The following is a 24,638-nucleotide window of genomic DNA, read 5'->3' on the forward strand; positions in this document are numbered from 1 at the left end:
TTGAAACAAGCAAAAATATCTGCCAATGAGGTGAGAAAAAAATCTAAAAATAAGTTAACTTTTTCTTAAACGCCTAATCTAAGCAAAATTTTCTCACCCCATTGGCAGATAATTTTACTTGTTTTAAACAAAAATTCACTTAAAATGTATAGTTTTTTGTCTAAAAACTATACTTCTTTTCTTAGGTCATTTTGCTCATCAAGAAAATAGATCTTGATTTAAGAATTTTTAGATATTTCTACTGAAAACAAGACAAAAATACTAAGAATGTCATTTTTTGCAGTGAACTTTTTAAGCACCATGATAATGTCTTTTGTCACTTGTTTGTCTTTTAGGGAATCTTTCCCATTTGACCAACAGTTTAACATCCTGATGAGATTTATTGTTGATCAGACCCAAACCCCTAATCTTAAGGTAAAGGGACTTCTTTTGTGACCGCTTACAGTGAATTCGCCATCTGTTGGTTGATACTGATTTTGTTAATAACGCAATGCAGGTAAAGGTGGCCATCCTGAAATACATCGAGTCCTTGGCGCGGCAGATGGACCCCGGAGACTTTGTGAATTCAAGTGAGACGAGATTAGCTGTCTCCCGCATTATCACCTGGACCACAGAACCAAAGAGTTCTGACGTTAGAAAGGTTAGTATTCATTAAGTTCTTTATATTAAAGTAAGCATTGTTTTTATGTCCACAACCAGTGGCAGGAATGTTTTTATACTGTATTTCTAAAGCTGCAATCCATAACGTTTGCCTCTCTATCGCGTCTCAGTTTAAAATGTAAAATTGCTAGTTACTTTACATACACTGCAAAGAGTGATTTTCAAGAAAACATTTTCTTGGTGTTTTTTTGTCTTGTTTTCGGTGGAAATACCTAGGAATTCTTAAATTGGGATGCTTTTTCTTGATGAGCAAAGCGACCCGGGAGGGTGAGTCTAGTTTTTAGAGCAAAAATATCAAATTTAAGTGATTTTGTGCATAAAACGGGCAAAGGGATCTGCCAATGGGGTAAGCAATTATTTGAATTTTTCTTGAATTTAGTGTTTAAGAAAAATGTTCAAGATTTTTTTGCTTACCCCATTGGCAGATTTTTTTGCTTGTTTTATGCACACATTTTTGGTCTAAAAACTAGCTTTATTTTCTTGGGTCGTTTTGCTCATCAAGAAAAAGCATCTTAATTTAAAGGAATATTCCATTTTCTTAAAAGCAAAATCCAGACAATCTACTCACCACCATGTCACCCAAAATGTTGGTGTCTTTCTTTGTTCGGTCGAGAAGAGATTGTGTTTTTTTGAGAGGAGCGTTGCGGTATTTTTCTCATTTTGATGGACTTTGGTGGACACCAGCAATTAAAGGTGGAGTCCACGATGTTTGAAAAACGCTTTGGAAAAGGAGACGGGCCGACTACCAAAACACACTTATAGCCAATCAGCAGTAAGGAGCGTGTGTGTGGGGCGGGTCTATCAACAGAATGTCCAGATTCTATTGGGGTAGGGGCGTGTTTGTTTAGGTGATTTTAAATATCAACATTGGCTTTCAAACATCGTGGACTCCGCCTTTAACGCTTAGCTCAACACGTAACAGTTTCAAAGGACTATAAACGATCCCGGGCGAGGCGTGGGGGTCTTATCTAGCGAAACGATTGTCATTTTTGACAAGAAAGGTGAGAAATATGCACTTTTGAACCACAACTTTTCGTCTAGGTCCGGTCCAGCGCGACCTAACGTAAATGCGTGGTGACGTAGGGAGGTCACGTGTTACATATATAAAACGCACATTTGCGGACCATTGTAAACAATAAACTGACACAAAGACATTAATTAGTATCAGTTGACATAAAACAAGGTAGGAACGGTCCTCTTTCAACACACTTGTAAACACTGGGGCGGAGTTTCGCGTTTGTCTTCTGTGACCTCTTGACGTCATGGCGTATTGCGTGGGGTCACGCTGGCGCATCACGACCGGATCTAGACGAGAAGTTGTGCTTTGAAGGTGTATGTTTGTTGTTTTTCTTGTCAAAAATGTTAATCGTTTTGCTAGATAAGACCCTTGTGCCTCGTTTGGGATTGTTTGAGGTCCTTTGAAACTCAGTTGAAAAAAACTGTTGCGTGTTGAGTTAAGTGTTAATTGTTGGTGTCTATTAAAGTCCATTAAAATGAGAAAAATCCTGCAATGTTTTCCTCAAAAAACATAATTTCTTCTCGACTGAACAAAGAAAGACATCAACATTTTGGGTGGCATGGTGGTGAGTGAGTTGTCTGGATTTTTCTTTTAGGAAAATGGAATGTTCCTTTAAGAATTTTGGGATATTTTTGCTGAAAACAAGACAAAAATACTAAGACAAATTTTTCTTGATAATAATTTTTTGCAGTGTACTTATCTTAATGTTTGTTGAAATAAACCTGATGCTTCCTATGAAATCAGACCTGACTAGAATCAGCTCTACTTTTAAATCAATATAAGCTTACTATTTTGATGAAGAAAGGGGACCTATTTTTATGTTAGTTGACTATTTTATTACCAAAAACGTTGCGGATTGCAGCTTTAAATTTACTTTAGTTTAATAATTAAAGATCAGTAAATTACAATTAATTGATGCAGGACCACTTATGAGTGGTCATTAGTTTGCCTTGTATCATCTGTTACGCTGACAAATCCTGTTGCTATGATATGATGGCCCAGACCCTTCATAACTGGGCAAGTGAGGAGTTGTCAGGCAGGCCCACCACTACAGCCCTACTGCCTGGAGATAGTCAGCTGGAGGACAGGTGCAAGCAGGTAGTGCCAACCCAACGGCCTAACCAACAACACGTAACCGCTGCGCCTAACCGTGTGCCTCTCCTCACTCTAATCTGCCTTGCGAAGTGACCGATAAAAACAATCTTTTAACATGCTATTCTTAATAATGCAGTTTTCAATAACGTTTTTCTAGAAGGCTTAAGAAAGCTGAGATGATTTTCAGAATAATTTGAATTTGAATAAAAAAGTGTGTTGTATCTTTTGATGTTGTAAAGTTTTCTTATCTTAATTGCTTTTAACTCTCTACTGCTTAAAGTGTACCTGTATAGTAATGATGAGTGACAGCATTTTTGCATGCGTTTAACATAAAACTGAGTTAAATGATAAACATCTGAGCTCTCTATGTAAACTACGGGCGGTAAATGCAATAAGAAAGCAAACGTTAGTGCTGCCAATCGAATTTCTGAGTGCAGAAATAGACCCGCCCATCTGAAATTGTTCGATGCCTACATCAGCGCAGATTACCACACACATTTAAACATTGTCATTTTTCTTTGCATAACTGAGCATCATTGTAACACTTTATAAAAAATGTGTTGGTTCCACTTAAAGTAAAAAAAATTGAGTTCATTCAACTTAAAAATATTAGTTGACTCAAAAAAGTTTTGTAAAAATTGCTGTCAACTAATCTTTTTTTAAGTTGAATTAACTAAAAATGTTAAGGCAACCAGATAACTTTTTTAAGTTTAACCAGTAGCTGGGTTTCCATCGAAACGTGAGGCGTTTCAATCAAGTTGTTCTAGCGGATGACGGTGATATTGGTAACCTAGTAACCAATAAATTAAATGCGGCACGCTTAGATAATGGAGACAGGACTGCATTTAGTTACGATTGGGCAAGTTATAAATTAACTAGCAGTGCAGCTTGTTATTGCCAAACTGAATGCTGTGCACAGAAGAAGAAATGCAGCATTTTTGATGCAGGCACTAGCAGCAAGGGCATTGCGATGGCTTTGAGCCCCATGTATGGGAACGACAACATCAGCTGATACAGCTAGATGGGCAGTCCCGTGGAGTTAATTTTCCCAAATGCGTTTTCATCTCCCATTAATCGCATTTACTCTTTTTTGCAAAGTCAAAAACCACCTCAAACGAATGTAAAATACGTTTTTGTGAATTAAGGGATTTTTATTCGGTATTTGGCGAAAACAATTGCATTTACCTTCTGCGTAAAAAAAACTGCGTTTCTGATGTAGTGCACACTTTAGTTTGTATCCAGCTCAACATTTCAAGTTGTTTTCTGTTCATAGGAGCACAGCAGTCACAGTTTCATAAATGTCTTTCTTTTTCTCCTGACTTTTTACTTTCTGCGTTTCTCAGCATGTCTTAAGCGGACCGCCTCTTACTGTAGTGTTTAACCAGCTCGCTGATAATGTCTGTGCTGTGTTGTGCAGGCTGCCCAGATCGTGCTGATCTCACTCTTTGAGCTGAACACCCCTGAGTTCACCATGCTGCTGGGTGCTCTTCCCAAAACATTCCAGGATGGAGCCACCAAGCTCCTGCACAACCATCTGAAGAACTCCAGCAACACCAGCAGCGTCGTAAGAAGCCCATATGCAACCCCATAAAGTCATGTAATGCCAGATTAAATGTATACGTATAGAGTTTAACTCATTCATTCCTATGTCCAACACAGAGTTCTCCGAGCAATACTATGGGTCGCACTGCATCCCGTCACCCCACAAGCAGGACCAGCCCTCTTACGTCTCCAACTAACTGCTCACACGGTGGGCTGTCACCCAGGTAACACATTTATTTCTCTGCTTTCATGAACCCTGCACACTAATGCATGATGGCCTTCTACAGCAGTGAACGCGTTTGATTTATTGACGTGTAGTTTTCTTCGGTGCGACAAGTCTGCCTTTATAGTTTTCTTCCCTTTAAAACCTGAAACCCCCAAAATGATGGTATGATCAAAATGTATTTGTGTAAAAAATACCTTAAACAGTCAATATTTAAGATATCAAGGTTAGATTTTCATATTTTTTAGGATGATTTTATGCAGAAAACTGTAAATCACAAAAAGCTTTAGCTAGGTTTTCACAGGCAGGGTCAAATATACACTCACCTAAAGGATTATTAGGAACACCTATTCAATTTCTTATTAATGCAATTATCTAATCAATTATCACATGGCAGTTGCTTCAATGCATTTCGAGGTGTGGTCCTGGTCAAGACAATCTCCTGAACTCCAAACTGAATGGCAGAATGTAAAAAAGAGGTTATTTAAGCAATTTTGCGTGGCATGGTTGTTGGTGCCAGACGGGCCGGTCTGAGTATTTCACAATCTGCTCAGTTACTGGGATTTTCGGCAGCAGTTCTGTGGGCGAAAATGCTTTGTTGATGCTAGAGGTCAGAGGAGAATGGGCCGACTGATTCAAGCGGATAGAAGAGCAACTTTGACTGAAATAACCCCTTGTTACAACCGAGGTATGCAGCAAAGCATTTGTGAAGCCACAACATGCACAACCTTGAGGCGGATGGGCTACAACAGCAGAAGACCCCACCGGGTACCACTCATCTCCACTACAAATAGGAAAAAGAGGCTACAATTTGCACAAGCTCATCAAAATTGGACAGTTGAAGACTGGAAAAAATGTTGCCTGGTCTGATGAGTTTCTGTTGCGACACTAAGATGGTAGATTCAGAATTTTGGCGTAAACAGAATGAGAAAATGGATCAATCATGCCTTGTTACCACTGTGCAGGCTGGTGGTGGTGGTGTAATGGTGTGGGGGATGTTTTCTTGGCACACTTTAGGCCTCTTTGTGCCAATTGGGCATCGTTTAAATGCCACAGCCTACCTGAGCATTGTTTCTGACCATGTCCATCCCTTTATGACCACCATGTGCCCATCCTCTGATGGCTACTTCCAGCAGGATAATGCACCATGTCACAAAGCTCGAATCATTTCAAATTGGTTTCTTGAACATGACAATGAGTTCACTGTACTTAAATGGCCCACACATTAACCAGATCTCAACGCAATAGAGCATCTTTGGGATGTGGTGGAACGGGAGCTTCGTGCTCTGGATGTGCATCCCACAAATCTCCATCAACTGCAAGATGCTATCCTATCAATATGTGCCAACATTTCTAAAGAATGCTTTTAGCACCTTGTTGAATCAATGCCACGTAGAATTAAGGCAGTTCTGAAGGCGAAAGGGGGTCAAACACAGTATTAGTATGGTGTTCCTAATAATCCTTTAGGTGAGTATTTACCACGGCATGCCATTGTCTTTACCAATTGTTGGTAACCAATTATTACAGTTTTATTTTTACAGTATTTAGCATCATACCACCCAGACCTATTTATAAAAGATTTTCAGCTGTCATATCAGCTGTAGAGACAGTTTGGGGGTTTCTGGTCTTTTAACTTATTAACCCATGCTGCTAACCACAACCTTCGGACTGGAACACTATTTTCTTCTCTCTCTTCCTCTCCTCCTCTCCGGCCGTTCTGTGGACACAGTCGGTTATGGGGTTGGAGTGTCGATGGGCTCTTAAAGCACCCACCTCCCCCTCCTCCTCCTCCTCCTCTTCCTCCATCTCACTCCTCTATTCCTGCTGGCCCCTCCCTTAGGGCCTTCCGCTGCACTCTCTCATCAAGGTAACTCAGCCGCCAGCTTGTCACGGCGAGGAGGGGCGGGACGGGTGCTCAGATTCCCACCCACTTCCAAAGACATACTTTCATGTGATGCACAGACATGTTTGTGCACAAATATAAGATTTTATACAAAATACCCAGGGTGGATTTGCTGTTGAAAGTAGTGGTTGTTTGTGAAAGTTTAAAATTAGGGAACAATACTGCATTGAGGAATACTGTTTGCATCCATTTATTCACACTAGATGCATGTGGCAGTTTCACTCCAAAATAGAGGAGTCGTTTATTTCCCCAGAAACTTTTTTGTGAACAAATCCATTTAACCTTACTAAGTCATTCATAAATATTACATAAACACACAGGCAGGCGTTTCAAACATTGTAAATGCATGGCATTTAGAAGCAGGAGCTCTGTCTGGGTCTGTATGTTGCTTTTTTGTGATGTGAGCTTTAAAGGCGATCTCATCTCTGTTTATTAATTTTTTTATATCTGTCCTGCTATCTTCATTTTCTCAGTATGCTGGAGTATGACACAGAAAACATGAACTCTGATGAGATCTTTAGCTCACTGCGTGGTGTCACAGAGGCCATCCAAAGCTTCAGTTATCGCAGCCAAGAGGACCTGAATGAGCCAATCAGACGTGATGGCAAAAAGGACGATGCTGTGAGTCTTTGCCTTTTAAATTTGTGAATGGTAACAGTGACACAAATGTGTCCAGATGCAAAGTTAAAGCTGTTTGCTATTGGATCGACAGACCAATTCGTTTTATTGATGAGACGTTGAACACTCCTGCTGTTCTATAATCTGAATTACATCTAGTATATGTATAATAAGTATGGCTGTCAAAAGAATAATCGCGATTAATCGCATCCAAAATAAAAGTTTTTGTTTACATAACATATGTGTTTGTACGGTGTATAAAAACACACCCAATCATGTATATTTAAGAAAAATTGGTTATATTTAAATATTTGTATATTATATAAATGTATATACAGTATTTAAATGCAAATATTTCTTAAATATATACATGAATGTGTGTGTATTCATATATACATAATATTTACAGACAGTACAAACACAAACTTTTATTTTGGAAGCGATTAATCGTGATTAATCTTTTGACAGCCTTAATAATAAGTTGATTTTGTTATTACAAATAACATACAGCAATGAGTCATTCGCAATAAAATTGCAAATAAGGTCAATTTTTCATGTTTCATGTCTTAGGTTGGAAGGGAAGGTGCGTCTCCAGGATCTGATGCTAGACTGGGATTGGACGTAATGGAAGGAGGTCGAACCGCTTTGGATAACAAAACGTCTTTGCTTAACACGCCGTCCCCGCGGTCTTTCGCCGTGCCACGGACACGCGAGTTCGCCCCGTACGGCTACGGAGACACAATTGCATCCTATGACAAAAGCGCCCTTAAAGAGGCCGTCTTCGATGATGATGTGGATCAGTTTCGTGACTGTGAGTCTGCCCGGTGATCATATACCTCCGATAACTTCACTCTCATTGTTTTCATCATCATACTCCATACTGGCCCCAAAGGTGTAGTGTGCAGGATAGTGGATTCTTTGCGTCATCACATCCTCTGCTATTCCCCATTCCTGTCATTCCTCTTTTACAGGCCGTCGACAGGACTGTGGTGAGAACAAGATGGTGCTGCCCAAGACCTTTACTCCTGTTAACCACATGCAACTTTTATCATGTACTCCCCTCATCAGCATCTCATCTTCTTCATCCATCTCACTGTCTCCCATGTGATGTCAACTTACCTTAAATGCCATGGTGATGTTGCTAACAGGGTCATGTGATATAACACTGCTACAGATCACCTGCATTTATACAAAGAAATACAAGAATGGGGAGATCAGACAGAAACCTAGTGATGATTTTAATGATTTACTTTAATACTAACAGCATTTTATTGCAAACACATCCATGTCACTTAAAATCAATGTGATTAACAAATATGAATAACCCTTGTCACTCAAAACAAAAGCTTTAACTATTTTAATTACTACTTTGAATCATTCTAACTAAAACTAACAGAACATGTCTGCTTTACACATTGATAGCTCATGATGACTGTGTGACCCTGGACTTAAAGGAAAACACCACCGTTTTTCAATATTTTACTGTGATATTCAATATTTTACTCAACTTAGATGAATGAATACATACATATCTTTTTTCAATGGGTGCACTTTTAATTTTTGTGTAGCGTTTCGTGAATTTGTTGGCATTTGGCCTAGCCCGATTCATTCTTATGGCTCCAAACAAAGTTTTATTTTGTGCCACCATACTCACTCGTGTAACTACTCATGTAACAGTCTTTAAATAGGGAAAACATGGAAGTGTTGGGTGGCTTCTAAATTCATCCCTGTTTGGATCCTAGGGAATGGGTGTGGCTGGGCTGAGTGCTGACATATTCGCGAGGTGCTGTACAGGGATTGAATGCACGCATTGAAAAAATATAGCGATGTATTGATTTGTCCAAGTTGAGGTAAGAACATAGTGAAATATTGAAAAACTGTGGTGTTTTCCTTTGAGTCGCACAGGTATATTTGTAGGAAAGCCAAAAATACATTGTATGGGCCAAAATAATTTTTTTATTTTGCAAGAGTTCAAGTGTCTTTTATGCCAAAAATCATTAGCATATTAAGTAAAGATCATGTTCTTTGAAGATATTTTGTAAATTTCCTACCGTAAATATATCAAAACTTTATTTTTGTGAGTGGATGCAGTCGCTAATGACTTCATTTGGACAACTTTAAAGACGATTTTCTCAATGGAAACCTTATTTATTCAGCTTATTTATAAAATATTTACCCTTATGACTGGTTTTGTGGTTCAGGGTCACATATAAGGGTGAGTCAAATGGAAACATGTCCAGATCACATTTTACCCAAAATATAGAAAAATAAGCCATGAAGAAAATTAAGGACCTTATTTGCATTGTGGCATTTATTTATTTTGATTTTAAGATGAAATATTACTGCCATGTGTATTATATAGGTCATTTGAAACAGATGACCCTAAAAAGATATTGAAATATTGATCCAAGTAAGGTTAATAAAGGATGATAGCAGTTTCCTGTAGTTTCTTCTTTGACTTGTATTGCTCTCGGTCACTCAGATCTGGTGGCAGACCTGCTGAAGGAGCTGTCCAATCACAATGAGCGAGTGGAGGAAAGGAAGGGAGCCTTGATCGAACTGCTGAAGATCGCACGTGAGGACAGCCTTGCTGTTTGGGATGAACACTTCAAAACCATCTTACTGCTGCTATTGGAAACACTTGGGGACAAGGATGTGAGCACTACTTTACATTTATAGCTCCTATAAGAGAGTCACAGCTTTAATGAGTAGCCTACCATCAAAAGTCACTGCACTCAATGGCCATCATTTGTTATTGTGTAATAGGCTTTAGTAATATATGGCAGAATTGTGTACTGGTGCATTATCTGGCTAGTCATGATTGTATTTGTGTTTCAGCACACAATCAGAGCACTGGCTTTAAGGGTTCTGAAGGAGATCCTGAGGAACCAACCAGGACGCTTCAAGAACTATGCAGAACTCACCATCATGAAGACGCTAGAAGCTCACAAGGACTCTCATAAGGAGGTTTGAAATCGAAAAACATAGAAATAATAATATAACCTCAATTATTTAAAGGAAAACGCCACAGTTTTTCAATATTTTACTATGTTCTTACCTCAACTTAGAGGAATTAATGCATGCCTATTTTTTTCAGTGTGTGCACTTAATCTTTGTACAGCATGGCGTGACTGTGTTAGCATTTAGCCTAGCCCCATTCATTCCTTGGTATCCAAATAGGGATGAATTTAGAAGCCACGAAACACTTCCATGTTTTCCCTATTTAAAGACTGTTACATGAGTAATTACATGAGTAAGTACAGTATGGTGGCACAAAATAAAACGGATAAAAAATAAGAACTATATTGTATGGTGGAAGAGCACTTAGTTTGCAGCACTTCGACCGCTTAAAAAATCGCCACGTTTTATTTTGTGCTACCATACTTACTTGTGTAACTACTCATGTAACATGAATTAAGTACATGTTGGGTGGGGAAAGCATGGAAGTGTTTGGTGGCTTCCGGATTCATACCTGTTTGGATCCTAAGGAATGAATGGGGCTGGGATAATGCTAACGCATTCACGACCTGCTGTATAGAGATAAAATGCACACATTAACAAGGATGGGTATGTATTGGTTCATCTGGGTTGAGGTGGGAACATAGTAAGATATTGAAAGATGGTGGTGTTTTCCTTTAATGTGGAAATTTAGTAAGACAATACTGTTATTAGTATTGATACAATTTTGTAGCAATAAGGTGTAAAGTTCATGTCTTTCTGTGTTTTTTTTTTTTTGTATAAATTGATGTAGAAATATTTAAAGCTCACATAACACACGCAGTTTCTGCATTTCTGATGTTAATCTGGAGTACCTATAGAGTAGTGTTACATCCTTTATATCTCCGAAGAGTCTTTAGTTTAATCAGATTTATGAAAGAAAGATTAGCTTTACAGATTCTTTCCGATAACATATGAAAAAAATTAAGAAGGAGGAGTTACTACCGCGGAAGGAGCGAGTCACGAGTCATGCAACACTGTACAACACTGTTTAACTTATGATTCACATGTTCGTATCATTTATATAATATGCACGCGTCTATTTCCAACATAAGACAGAAGTCTTACTTACCGCGTGCAACTCGTGACCCGGTTGGGACTTTTCAATGAAATTCAGCGCATCAAACACACGCAAAACTCCACTGCTATCCCGGATAATAAACTATATTCATTGTTTTCATAAGGCTGGCTTTTTCTCCTTTCATCCAAAAACACACTTCTTCTTTCGTGCCATTGTTGAGTTTTTAAATAAAAAAAACAGGTGTCGCTTTAAGTGATGTTTGTAAGTTCTAGCGTCTCCCGCTGATTGATGGGTGGGCGGGGTTTTCCGGGGGAAGTGCCCATAAAAAGAAGTGATACTTATAGAAACCCCTGAAACGACAGCTGGACCCGCAATTTAAAAAAAAACTTTCAGAAACTTGTACGAACCCTGGCGAAGTGCATTCGGCACAGAAATACTCTGTAACACGCACAACTGCTTTTTTGACACTTTGCCTACGTTTAGCATGAGGAAACAACTCTATAACTGTGTTAATAAGTCAGAATCCATGAAATACCATTGAATCACCCCGTTAAGCAACACGTCATTGTAACCCTGACATCGTATCCCTGACATGTGGCTGAGAAATCAAGCTGGCCAGGTGACATTTGTTGTAATGACCTCATAAAGAGAGAAGTAAGCTAATTGGCCTCTTTAATCCATTTGTAAATCCAACACCTGCACCTGTGGAAACTGAGCACCTTGGTAACATCTAAATTGAGATGACCTAACACTTGGATGAATAAATGAATGTGGTGCAGGTCACTGGTGGACACCAATTTTCTTTTCTCAGTGCAAATTAAGCTGCTTGTTGTCATGACAGTCATTGCTGTGATTGAAATTGAATGAAATTTGAACCTGGGCCAGAATTGTTTCATTTTACATCCCTAAATTTTACTGTACATCTAAACTGAAATATAATTGGAACTCTTAAGTACCGTTCACACTTCATTAATAATCATATTGTTAACTCTAACTATATAACTTCACACTTTGCAAACCATCTCATATTGATGTTATATTGTATGTGCAGGTGGTAAGAGCAGCTGAAGAGGCTGCCTCTACATTGGCCGGTTCCATTCACCCAGAGCAATGCATCAAAGTGCTATGTCCCATTGTACAGACTGCAGACTATCCCATCAACCTGGCTGCTATTAAGATGCAAAGCAAAGTCGTTGAGCGCATTTCGAAAGAGTCCTTGCATCAGTTAATGCCAGACATCATTCCTGGACTCTTACAAGTGAGTATTACGTCGTTTGCAGCATTCAGTGATAACATATTTTTACTTGGTTAACATTAGGGTAAAAAGGACATAGTGTCCCATTTAAATCCTATTTATTAACAAAAAATTAACATCATATGGGTTTAAAATGATGGTAAATCATGCGCATATACAGATTCAAATTAGATTCAAATCCACAATAAGTAGTTTCAGCACCAGTTTTGGTCATTTACTGACTTACCCGATTCTGTCTGTATACTCTGCATTACCCCAAATTATCAACACACTGCCGCCTTTGTATCAGAGACTGGTCACTCTTGCACTTTTGATGACGTGTGCTTTACGTGATGTCTTTAATGTTAATGTCTGTCTGTCTGTTTGTCTGCAGGGCTATGACAACACAGAAAGTAGTGTTCGCAAGGCCAGTGTGTTTTGTCTGGTGGCCATCTATTCAGTGATTGGTGAGGAGCTGAAGCCCCACTTGGCCCAGCTCACCGGTAGCAAGGTATGATCACATGTTTACCATTCCAAAGTTCACCAAAGATATTGTATATGACAATTGAGCTCTGCTATTACTAATAAAAAGGGGGCACTGCAACACTCAATATGGTCTTCTGGCCTTCCGCCTTATAGTTAAAGGTGCAATCAGGTCGTTTTTAGCGCCATCTAGCAGTGAGAGTGTGAATTGCAACCAACGACTCAGTCCAAAGGTCACCTTTTCAAAACGCATAGTAAAGCTATGGTAGCCACCATAGGACAAACATTTCATCGTCTGAGACAACATAGTGTCAAAACGCGGTCTATAGATAAGTTTGTCTGCTTAGGGCTACTGTAGATACTTGAAGCGACTTCCATATAAGGGCATCTGTGGTGTACAAAGGTAAAAACTGCTCATTCTAAGGTAATAATAACAAAATATTTCATTTTGTTAAGTCTCTATACACCACTGATAATATAGTTATGTATATTATATTATATATCTGTTAACAGTTCCTACTAAATTTTACACATGGCACCTTTAAAAGAACCGATCATCAGTCAATAAAGACTGATGATTCTCTGGGGTAGGAGCTCTATACTGAGTTATGTGATGTGCTTACCAACCTTTGCGCATGTGAAGGAGCTAAAGCCAGGGCTTTGAAGCATATTTTTTTCCCAATTTGTTCGTTCTGAAAAGAAACAGTATTTTAACGTTTTCGGTTTTCTGTTCAACCCTAAAATTGACATTCCTGAACCTGTTAGAACAAAAAATTAAGTTCCCGAATGGTTAGTAACGTTCCATGTCAGCTGTGGGACATACAAATAAGTAGGCTGATCATAAGGACAATACTTTAAATTATTTGTCTAAATAATTTTCCTTAAGTCTCTGTCTTGTCATTAAACATTAAAAAAGGCTACATTATGTAAGTGGTATAACTGTAATTCTGACATGCCTACATTTGTTGAGTCCACTTAAAATCGCGGACACACAAAGACAGAGGACAAATTCCAAATGGCGCTTTGAGAAGAAGATGCAGCATAAACAGTCGCTCCACATAAAGTGAAAATTACGGTGCTTTTCAGTGCTTTATTTGCCAAATGTATTTAATGGACTACTTTCTAAGACACAGTAGCGCAACTCTCTCTCAAGTTTATACATCAAGAGTTCTGATCTTTGAAGGGCATACGGATAATCACGTTTGATTGGAGTTGGACCGGACACATTTAACCAAATGTGCGTCTGTGCGTACAGAAAATTGCTCAGTTCAGCGCCCTTTTGTGGTTAAATTATTTAAAATCACTTAAATGTTAACATTTGCAAGCCTTTGAAACACGTGGAAATTATCAACTTTCACCCTATTAAAATGTGCGTATTAATCCGCGAACCGCAAGCGAGTCGAACCATGGGTCGTGATCTGTACGGATCACGGATCAACTGCGATCCGTTACACCACCAATTAGTATTAAAAAAACAAACATCTTGAGATACTTGGTAGCCTACAATATTTACTTCTTATGATTTGAGATTTGGGACTTGGGCTTGAGTAGGCTACTTGCTGGTAGCAAGCTTTTCATTTCTTGGGATGAGTCAACGAACGGGATTAACCGGTTATCATTATTTTGAATAAACGATTCTGTTCCGGAACATATATTTTTTGAAAGTTTCTGGTTTTGTTTCTGTTCCTTGCAAAACATCAAAAGTTTCTTGTTTTCGTTTTTGTTCCCTGAACCGGCACAAAGCCTTGGCTAAAGCAACCTCAAAAAATTTGGTTTTAGTGCAAGTTAAGCTTCAGGAAAACAGTTTACAAATAATGTCAGGTGTAATCGTTGTTTAAGGATATGTTATTTAATTGTGATTTTAGCACACGATTTTATAGATATCTGTCTTTTCCTATTTAACTAGATAGACTTTAGTCTTGCATGACTGACATAACTTCTCAGAGATGTTACATACATGGCCACCTAGTGGCGGGCCTCTCCTAAAGGGACTTTATTGTCACCCTGTTATTACTCCATCCTTTATTTGTTTGTTTCTCCTGTACTTTTGACTAGTGTTGTATTTTTGACCCATTTTTAAGTAAAATCAGTTTTACCATATGCTGTTTTAAAATTGACATTCTTGCTTTTATCCCCACAGATGAAGTTGCTGAATCTATACATTAAGAGGGCCCAGACTACAAACAGCAACAGCAGCAGTTCTTCAGATGTTTCCTCTCACAGCTAGCCAGATATACTTTGTTCAGTGCCCTTCATGTGCTTTTGGAAACATAGCTGTGCCTCCTCCATACATCGTGTTTTAATATATCACAATCTAGCTTGATATCTCCAGGAGAAACATGTTGCTCATCACAATCAGACTGTTTTTCATCTAATTCCTGGAAACCTCTTAGTTACTCTCACATGATTCCTTTGATCTGTGGAACATTGACAGAATGTAAGGATAGTGGAAAAACGAATTCCGGCTTTTTGATAGGGAACAAATCTTGCTTCCTTAAATGGAGCAAACACGCTTGCTTCAACTTTGTTAATAACTTGTTTGCAATTGGTGTTATAGGTTTAAGTTATTTGACTACATTTTAAATGGGCACAGTTGGCTAATACATCACTTAAATCTTAGTTAATGCTAGTGGATCATTTGGCTGGCCGAGTGATAAATGTAAAGACTAGAGAAAAAAAATTAAACAACTTGTAGGTTTGGCTACAATGACAACCAAAAAAGAACATTCTAATATAAATTTTTATTTCTTGTATTAGCAAGTACACTGATGAAATGGGACCATATCGTACCCCCAATGGCAAAAATGTAGGAAATCTTTTTTTTTCAAGTCTTAGGCAAATTATAAAGCCTTTGTATTAATTTTAGTATAAGATGGATAATGTGTTTAAAAATGCCTCACTACAGAACACAAGGACAAACTTCTGAATGTAAAGTTGTTTTTTATCTTTCGAAAAAGTGAAGGGTTTCGTGAGTAAATTATTAACAAAACATGCCAGGAAAGACGTGCGAGCCACAACCAACAAAATAATGTAAAAAGTTCACTAATGCTTGTCATTTATGTGGAACGGAGTTGAAAAATATAACCAGGAGCGTCTGTAACCTGCTTACACTTTATGCTCTATAGGGGCGAGAACTACTATGCCTTATGTTCATTCTGTTTTCAATACTCGGACTGTTAAAATTTCCACAGTTGTTCACACTACTACAATGTTAAAGCATGGCACTGCACATGTCTGTGACACTAATGTAAACCCTCGAATCTTGGATCACTAGAGATTGAGGCTGTGTTATGTTCTCAGAGATCTTTGTTTCTCCATCCGATCTTAAATGCTGGGAGTTAAGTGTATTGTACATACCTTTCAATCTTGCTTCTCACTTCCCACAGGAAAGAAAAAAAGGTGTTGCACTCTTTCGCACGTTAACAAATAGCCTGCATGTTTTGAAGACGTAACAATCCTGTGCTGCCGTGACTGACCGAAGTTTGGCTGTTTGAGAAATCTGTAACCTCAGCAGTCTGGTCGGTCTGTAAATACAGTATTATTATTGTTATTAATGATATTTCACCCATGTTGGGAAGTAGGCAAGTGCAAAATTTAAGAGTTGACCAAAATGTCTGTTTATTCTCAGACTGTGAACCAGACCACATTAAAAAAATTAAGGACAGGCACTGGAAGCAGCCTACTATCTTTGAGTATTATATACTGGGGCATGTGGCTTTTATTGGTATGCTAAGTGTGCATACTCTTGTTTAAGGCAGCGTTCATTCGAATAGTTTTTAACTGATTTAGACCATTGACCATTATTTTGGTTTAGACTGGGGCAATTCGTTAAAAAAAAGTTAATTTAAGGAAAAAAGCCAATGGTGAAGATCAGCAGTGCAAGTATTAAACTTAAAAGCAGCTCACTGAGTTTTCTGAAGCGTTGAACTCTAATAGTATTTCATCTAACTGTTCACTAAGCATGTTAGATTTTGTTAAGTTTTGTCATTGGACACTGATACACTCTTGTATTTATACATTTATTTTATTTCCTTTACTTTCCCAATGTACAGTTTTTTTCAAAGCTTGTGATAGATTTACAACAACTTAAGTTTGCCCTGGAAATAAAACAACCAGAAATATGAATGTTTTGTTATTACTTTTATTATCCTTTATGTTTTGTGTGTGCGCATTAATGTGATGTCTGCCAATGTGATGTTTGTCAAAATGTATCACAATTCATAAGCAAAATCACATCTGACCATTTATACTTGGTGTAGTGCTGTACATCTTACCAAGAATATCAACCCACATGGAAAAAAATATGTATATACTTTAATATTTACTATAGTAAAGTGTAGTATTAACCAGGGTTTTTAAACATTATGATGGCAAGGACACAGACATGCTGAACCTTTAGAGAGGTACCCCTTACCTAAAATATATATCCATATTTTGTATAAAGAAACATTTAGACTTTTACATTTTTGTTTCATCTTTATTCTCTTAAACATTTTCTGGGTCCCTTAGACTCCTCTGACCCCAGTTTGAAAATCCCAGGTATTAACTATAATGAATTGATTGAACGTTTTAACTTACAATGGTAAGGTACAGAAACACTACAGTATCTAGGAATTGAAAACAATATTTTAATACAGTATTTATTTATTTATTATTAAGTTGGGTTGAATATGTGTGCTGCGTTCCTTTTTCTGATTTTAGTCAAATATTAAAGTCAGGCTTTTCTTCATTCTATTCCAGAAATGTCAATGCGCATGCGCACAAGCATCACGTAAGGTCGAAGTGCTGTATGCTAAATATGGTTTATCAACTACTAGTCCTGAACTTTGATATCATGTTTACGCTGTTTAAAAACAACATGGTAATAGTTATTCCAGTCGAGTTGAGAAACTGAATTGATATTGTGAAGACGTACATACAGCGTTTCTGCGTAGCGCTCCGGTCACTCACAATGTATGTTCATAAGAACCGACAGCCAGATGACGTCGAAGTACCGCGAGAGCGATTCAAAATTAGACTTCTACGTGTGATTTCTCGCGTTACGTTGACGTCATTCGCTTGTCGGTTCTCGCAGCGCCGCATAAAGTCGAACAAGCCTGCAGGTTACCTGAGGACGTTATGATAATCACACGCGTGTCAAGCGAGGATATAAGACGGGCGGACACATTAAAGGTTTTATTAAAGCTTTTGCGGTCACACTGGTATCCTGACAGGCTTTTACCACTTATTATAGCTCCTGTTTTTGGGATACGAACTGAAAACATGCTGTTTTGGCACAATCATCCCGAAAACTATCAACAGCACGCGCATGTAAGGTAAGTTTTGTCACTTGTTTGTCAAGTGGTAGTCGTTATACATTCCTACATTTCGTTAATGATCTTTAAATTAAGTCATAACTTAATACGAAACCAAGACGTAATGAATTAATTTAAACACGAATTTAATAATTTTATGTTACTATTGGAACATTTTACACATATTTGCCATGATTTTGTTATGTGATAAAAGTGTTTGTCTTTATAATAAACATTAGTAGGCGACGTAGCTTACAGTCAACAAAATAAGTGTTAATTTATTGCAACAATAAAAACCTTTCTGAACAAATAGTATAGAGACGTAAGCACACAAATAAGGGAAAAATAAATGAAAGAAAACAGATTTATATTATACAGAATGCATGATATATTAGATTATTGTGATGTGTTGCTCATGATCGAAATAATAAATATGTGTGACTCTGCCTGTGAAAACAAGCATACATTATTATCACAAACTAAGCCATTTTTTGTGATTTACTGTTTTCTACATCCCCCTGCAAAATCTTGATCTTTTTAATATTGATTGAAAAAGGTCATGTCAAAGATTGATATTATGACTGGAATCAAACTTTGACGCACCTTATTTCATAACTAGATTGAACTTTAGGCTGGATTTCACCAGCAGGGTCACATCTTTATTTTTTGGAAAATAATAAAATTAAGCTTAGTTGACAGTAGCAGAAGCATTATTATATTGTAGTATATGTGTAGTGAGTTACTTTACTTATTCTACATGCTGGTGCATATGTTGATGCTAGTGTGTGGTCACTGAACTTTAAAGCTTCAGTTTATTTTCAGCGTTTTTTTTTCTCACAGAATTATTTTCTTTTAGAAATCTTGCCCATTTTCTGAAGCACGTCGAGGAGCCGCGGTGTGCTGAATCTGGAATGACTCCCTTTCATTATGTGCTTTGTGCAGCCACATCTCCAGCTGTGAAACTACAAGACGAAACACTCACTTATCTAAATCAAGGTTTTGATTATTAATTGTACGAGATGTGCATGTGCACCGCTGCCATTTTATCTTACTGAATTATTGCATTTTTTACATTTAAATCAGATTTATTTCCTATAACTGTAGGTCAGTCCTATGAAATCTGTATGCTTAACAGAAACATATCGGAGTGTAAAGGTATAAGCTGCAAATATAATAAGGTAAGTTAATAGTTTTATTTTGGAGCTTGAATATGAAATATTTTTTCATTTTAATGTTGTTTAGGAAACTACATGCCTATTTTACTCTGCTTCTCATTAGAAAAGTGTGAAGATGTATTAAATACAATAATGTATTAATAAATACAATGCATATGCATGGGATATTTTTAATGCTCTTTCTTTTTTGACCTATGACTGTTGATTATTTTTCTAGTTTGCAAATTTTTAAAACTTTATTCTATACATTTTTATGTAAATTGTTATGCATACTATCCTAACTCTATGCTAGCCTGTTTTCAGAGTATTGTGCGTGTGGTGTTTCATGACCGACGGCTTCAGTACACAGAGCACCAACAGCTGGAGGGATGGAGATGGAACCGACCAGGAGACAGAATCTTGGATATAGGCGAGTTTTCCCTATTTAAAGTCTAAGACTTTTATCATTATAAAATGATCAAAATCATTTTATCACTGTACTCTATCATACAGTATACTCTGTCAACTGCAAGTGTACATGAAGAATTCACAAAATGTTTTACTATGTCCATATGTTCAGATGTCCCTCTGTCAGTGGGGATCATCATGGAATCTCAAGCACATCCATTGCAGGTCAATACAATACAGTTCCTCTGGGATCCTGACCAGAATGCCTCCGTGTTTATTCGGGTATATTTTTTTATAAATTTAATCGCTTTTTGACACTCTTACTATTCAGAATTTATAAAGAGTAACTTCTCTGTCTCTTCATTTGCAGGTTAACTGCATTAGCACCGAATTTACTCCTAGAAAACATGGTGGAGAGAAGGGAGTCCCCTTTCGCATTCAGATAGACACCTTTGCAGCCAGTGAGCAGGGGGAATATGTTAAATATATGCACTCCGCCAGCTGCCAGGTCAAAGTATTTAAGGTAAAGATGTGAAAAGATAACTTTTGGATCTAAACTGTGAGCATTGTGATGGGTTTAGACTGTAAAATATTTTTATATATGTTAACCTGGAACTAGAAAAATTCATACATGAAAGCTGAGAAAATAGGCTTTTATTGTATGGTTTGTTAGGATAGGACAATATTTGGCCAAGATACAACTATTAAAAAAATGTTGAAAAAATTGCATTTAAAGTCCTATATATTTTATTACAGTAATGATAATGACTAATTATAATCCTTATGATAAATACATTTTAGAAATATTTATAGTAAGAAATGAACAAATCTTCATAGAACATGATCTTTACTTAATAACTTTATGATTTTAGGCATAAAATATTGATAATAATGACCCATACAATGTATTGTTGGCTATTTCTACAAATTTACCCATGTGACTTATTACTGGTTTTGTGGTACAGGGTCACATGTGTGTGATTTACAGGTTGCCATCCTAAAAAATATGACATATACTTATAGTTGTTTTACAGATTAAACTGAAATTAGAGAAATTATTGTAACATTAACACCAACTTCAACTTTATTTCACAGTCCGAAGTCATCATCACAATGCAATATTATTAAATATGAATATTTAATACAATGGATCAGCCAGTTTCATTTTTGTAAATCCACCTGGTGGTCCAGAAATGACACTGTAACTTTAATGATCAGAAAATGTCATCTTGCACTTTTCTTCTCAAGCTAAAAGGCTCAGATCGCAGACTCAAGACTGACCAAGAGAAAATTGAGAAAAAAAGTCTGCAAGATAGAAAGAAATATCAACCCTCCTATAAAACTACTGTGCTTACTGAGGTAAGGTATGAGGATGGGTAAATAATAGCAATTTTTGTGTTTGTGGGAAGTATTCATTTAAAGGTCCACTGTGTAGATTTTATTTGCGGCATCTAGCGGTGAGATTGTGAATTGCAACCAATTGCTCAGTCCACAGTTCACCCCTCCCTTTCGAAACGCATAGTGAAGCTACGGTAGCCACCACATGACAAACATATCATCGTCTGAGACAACATAGTGACAAAATTACCTCTATAAGACCGTTTGTCCCCTTATGGCTACTGTAGAAACATGCCGGCGACTTCCATGTAAGGAGACCCACGGTGTTTGTAGATAAAAACTTCTTATTCTAAGATAATTATAACAATATGATTAATTTTGTTATTAAGTCTTTATACACCACTGATAATATAGTTATGTATATTATATTGCATTTCTGTCAAGGGACCCTTCTAAAAGTTACACAGTGCACCTTTAACTTGGCCGATCTGTTAATGATGAGATCTTTAAAGCTGGCGGTCTATATCAAATTCGCTGAAAGTCTCCTCCAAATACCTCTCTCCTTTGACTGACCATAGTAAAATATTAAGCTTTTTTGCACAAACAAGATGTGACTGAAGTTCACATGTTTGCATGCTGGACAATCTACAGTGTTAATAAGGTCAAGGGGTGAAACTAAAAAAGTCGTCTAATGTAGTATAATTTCCTTTCCTCTCTTTAAGTGCTTCCCTTGGCCTGAAGCTCCATCTATCAACACTACAAGAAACACTCCATCTCCTGTTTATCCCAGCAGTCTTGCTTCATACAGCTTTCCAGAGGGGTGAGTCCTGGCGTTGGCTATACTCATTAAAACATTAATACTCAAAAAGCCCACTGCTCTCCCTTCTTATTGCGGTCATAGAAACTGCTTTCCAGACCAGCAGGGGGAGCTACTCCTGCCCAACTACTTTGATGTAAGTATTTTAAAATCTAGTTAAAGCATTAATGCCTTCCTCTTTTATTTTATAGGTTTGTGTTTGAGGACATGGATGATGCTATGCTCATTACAGGGATTTTTATTATTTTTGCCATGTAGCACCTGTTGCCTTCGTCCTCCGCGCATGACACACAGCAGTGGTTGCATCGTAATAGGTTCTTATCTGTCTGCAGGATTTTCTCCAGTTTCACAGGTAAGCTGAACTATATTATTGGCTCTCATCTGAAATCTAGTAAGCTGCAGTGCTTTACCAACATTGCTCGATTTAAAACTGATTAAGAAATGCTCTATATTGACAATCCAACTAACACTATTTAGGTAAAGTGCACAGGGCGCTATTTTTTATAAACATATATATATATACAGTATATATATATATCATATAACATAATTTTTTCTTCTTTTTTTCTTTGCTTCATTTTCCAGCTCAGTAATGTTTTTCTGTTTTAAACGACAGGTTCTGATTTGCTAAAAATGAGCAGAGACGACTTCATTCAAATCTGTGGGCCTGCTGATGGAATCCGTCTTTTTAATACAATCGAGGGGAGGCGAGTTGACTCTTTAAATAAATACTGTTCACCAGTCAGTATGATCCAAAAATGTTGACGCTTTATAATCATGTTGTTTGACCTTTTCGCTTCAATGTCTGTCAGGTGTCTACAACCACGTCTCACTGTCTATGTATCTCAGCTGCAGAATAGATATCAACCACATGCCAAAGGAGGGACTGATGGAGGTAAGAGACAGCACAGTGTTTATAATGTTTGTGACATGCAGGAACCATTCAGACGTATTCTTAATACTACGACTTTTTATTTTTTTGTTTGTAGTCTACCATCCCCTATACCTAGAGGACCTTACTGTGTTTGAGCTCACTGAAAAAATAGCCAATCTATATAATGTGTCCTCACAGCAGATTCATCATGTATACAGACAAGGGCCAACAGGGATTTACGTCTTGGTTTCGGATGCGGTAAGAGGGCAGAAGTTGGTCCTATAAATTTTAATTGACGTTTTTGGCTACTGTATAACAGGTCAATGTAAGTCATGGTTTTGATAAGCACACAGGATTTTATGTTAGCAGCAGTCTTTCCCTCATAATCTATATTCCATTCCAGTTACTGACTGTTAAAATAGACACCCTGAAAATATAATTCTCCAGGAATATAATAAAAAATATGTGTATGTTCAGATGGTGCAGAACTTCACAGAGGAGACCAGCTTTATAATCAGCACTTTGAAAGGTAACTTCATGGACCTGACACTTATCGCAACTATACTGATAGCTTTATGTTTGTCAGGTTGTAGTTTTGTCAGGAGAAAATAAACCAAATGTCCATTGCTTAAAAGATGCGTTGCTAAGCAGGACTTTTAGATACAAATATGAAGTAAATGAGTGTGTTTTTAAGATTGTGTCGCAATTGAATTAATCTGTGCTGACTTTTAAAAGTGTCTTAAATAACAAGCTACAATGTAAAACACCAATCCAATTAATGGATTCACATTTAATTAATAATGTCCTTGTGCCTATTATAATACTGTATGTGGTTAATGTTCGCTCTTTTTTTACCTGTGTGATTGCAGATGAAAGTAATGATGGTTACCATGTTGTACTGAAGTGACCAGCTACTAGAAAATTATAAATCCTATTAGCTTATTTTAACAGACTGTGTGATTTTAAGTTGTATTTCACCTGCAAGAATGTGATGTGAATAAACAGAGAAGAGCTTTGTATAACTGTACACTTCAGGGTTTTTTAAGAGAAAATGTTGTTGAAGTTGATACTTACATTTTTTTATTAATTATAATATTAATTATTGTTGCACTTTTTATGTTTTGTCTTTTAGAAGACATTTTGATAAATGATGATGAGCACACAGTTGACGGGATCGATTGCCTTTTATTGTATTTGTTTATCCTACTATGGAAGTTAGTGTTGATTGTGTTCCTATTATCCTTTATTTAAATATCTTATTTTGTGTTTTACAGAATAAAAAACGTACACAGTTTTTAAACGATGCAAGTAAATGATGACAGAGTTTATTTTTGGGTGATCTATCCCTGTAGTGATTGCTGTGGACATTTGTATTAAATCCTTAGCTTCTTTGTTTGTGAAGTTTGTATTTTTCTGTTGAAACTTTTTTTTTATAAAAATATTTTTTCAAATAGCTATTTGTATACTACTACCACCATCTAAGCAAGCTGTTTGTTTGGTGACCTTTTTTTCATGAAATACATAACAACATATATTATTTTTATGGTGCTTAATTGTGCTTAATTTTATCAAAACTTAATCTGCATGTCATGTGACTACACAACACTACAAGATATACAAAACTGGTAAATGGACAGATGTGTTTTATGTACCAATAAATTTCCAGAGAATTACCAGATGATCATTTAATGACATATAAAAATTCAACAATGTAAAATGCCATTCATAAAAACTTTAAAACGGACAAAAAATAAATGTCTTTAAAATTTAACATGCTATTAAATTATTGAAATATTTTCTTATAATCTCAGTGGGTCTTTCAAGTAAATAATTAAGGTCAATGGGGTTCGTCTGACAAAGATTAAATCAGTGACAAGGGTCTTAAGATGAATTCTCAGATAAATATATAGTGTATTCAATGAAATCAAACCGTATACAGTATGCAGATGAAATTCCCTT

The 24,638-nt window shown here is 37.0% G+C and overlaps 2 protein-coding genes across 37 annotated transcripts in view; both read left to right on the top strand.

Moving 5' to 3' along the window:
* The window catches only part of clasp1a (cytoplasmic linker associated protein 1a), an 86,990-nt gene extending 70,071 nt beyond the window's left edge, over positions 1-16,919 (top strand). For 18 of the 33 annotated variants that reach the window (XM_073855304.1, XM_073855306.1, XM_073855310.1 and 15 more), the window contains 14 exons: positions 336-414; positions 497-640; positions 2,681-2,776; positions 4,191-4,337; positions 4,433-4,539; positions 6,268-6,405; positions 6,915-7,062; positions 7,630-7,870; positions 8,031-8,086; positions 9,541-9,714; positions 9,898-10,026; positions 12,129-12,335; positions 12,706-12,822; positions 14,935-16,919. In XM_073855304.1, coding sequence (XP_073711405.1) covers positions 336-414; positions 497-640; positions 2,681-2,776; positions 4,191-4,337; positions 4,433-4,539; positions 6,268-6,405; positions 6,915-7,062; positions 7,630-7,870; positions 8,031-8,086; positions 9,541-9,714; positions 9,898-10,026; positions 12,129-12,335; positions 12,706-12,822; positions 14,935-15,021 — 1,870 coding nt within the window. In that variant the 3' untranslated portion in view covers positions 15,022-16,919. The remainder of the gene's footprint in view (positions 1-335; positions 415-496; positions 641-2,680; positions 2,777-4,190; positions 4,338-4,432; positions 4,540-6,267; positions 6,406-6,914; positions 7,063-7,629; positions 7,871-8,030; positions 8,087-9,540; positions 9,715-9,897; positions 10,027-12,128; positions 12,336-12,705; positions 12,823-14,934) is intronic. The other 15 variants (XM_073855313.1, XM_073855317.1, XM_073855319.1 and 12 more) reach the window with 4 other exon arrangements.
* Positions 16,920-17,884: 965 nt separating this feature from the next.
* Positions 17,885-24,072, top strand: tfcp2l1 (transcription factor CP2-like 1). Of its 4 annotated transcripts, none has more exons than XM_073855339.1 (15): positions 17,886-18,109; positions 18,945-19,084; positions 19,193-19,266; positions 19,606-19,672; positions 19,823-19,932; positions 20,021-20,173; positions 20,899-21,009; positions 21,711-21,808; positions 21,890-21,941; positions 22,064-22,157; positions 22,422-22,512; positions 22,618-22,700; positions 22,795-22,937; positions 23,157-23,208; positions 23,549-24,072. In XM_073855339.1, exons 1-15 carry the CDS (start codon positions 17,913-17,915, stop codon positions 23,584-23,586), a joined length of 1,503 nt encoding a protein of 500 aa, XP_073711440.1. In that variant the 5' UTR covers positions 17,886-17,912; the 3' UTR covers positions 23,587-24,072. The 4 variants fall into 4 exon arrangements, with proteins under 4 accessions (XP_073711442.1, XP_073711441.1, XP_073711440.1 ...); XM_073855338.1 differs by having other exon boundaries at positions 17,887-18,109; positions 19,567-19,672; XM_073855341.1 differs by lacking the exon at positions 22,795-22,937 and having other exon boundaries at positions 17,885-18,109; positions 19,567-19,672.
* The last annotated feature ends 566 nt before the right edge of the window (positions 24,073-24,638 follow it).

Source organism: Misgurnus anguillicaudatus, chromosome 17, assembly GCF_027580225.2.
Source record: "Misgurnus anguillicaudatus chromosome 17, ASM2758022v2, whole genome shotgun sequence".
NCBI lineage: Eukaryota > Metazoa > Chordata > Actinopteri > Cypriniformes > Cobitidae > Misgurnus > Misgurnus anguillicaudatus.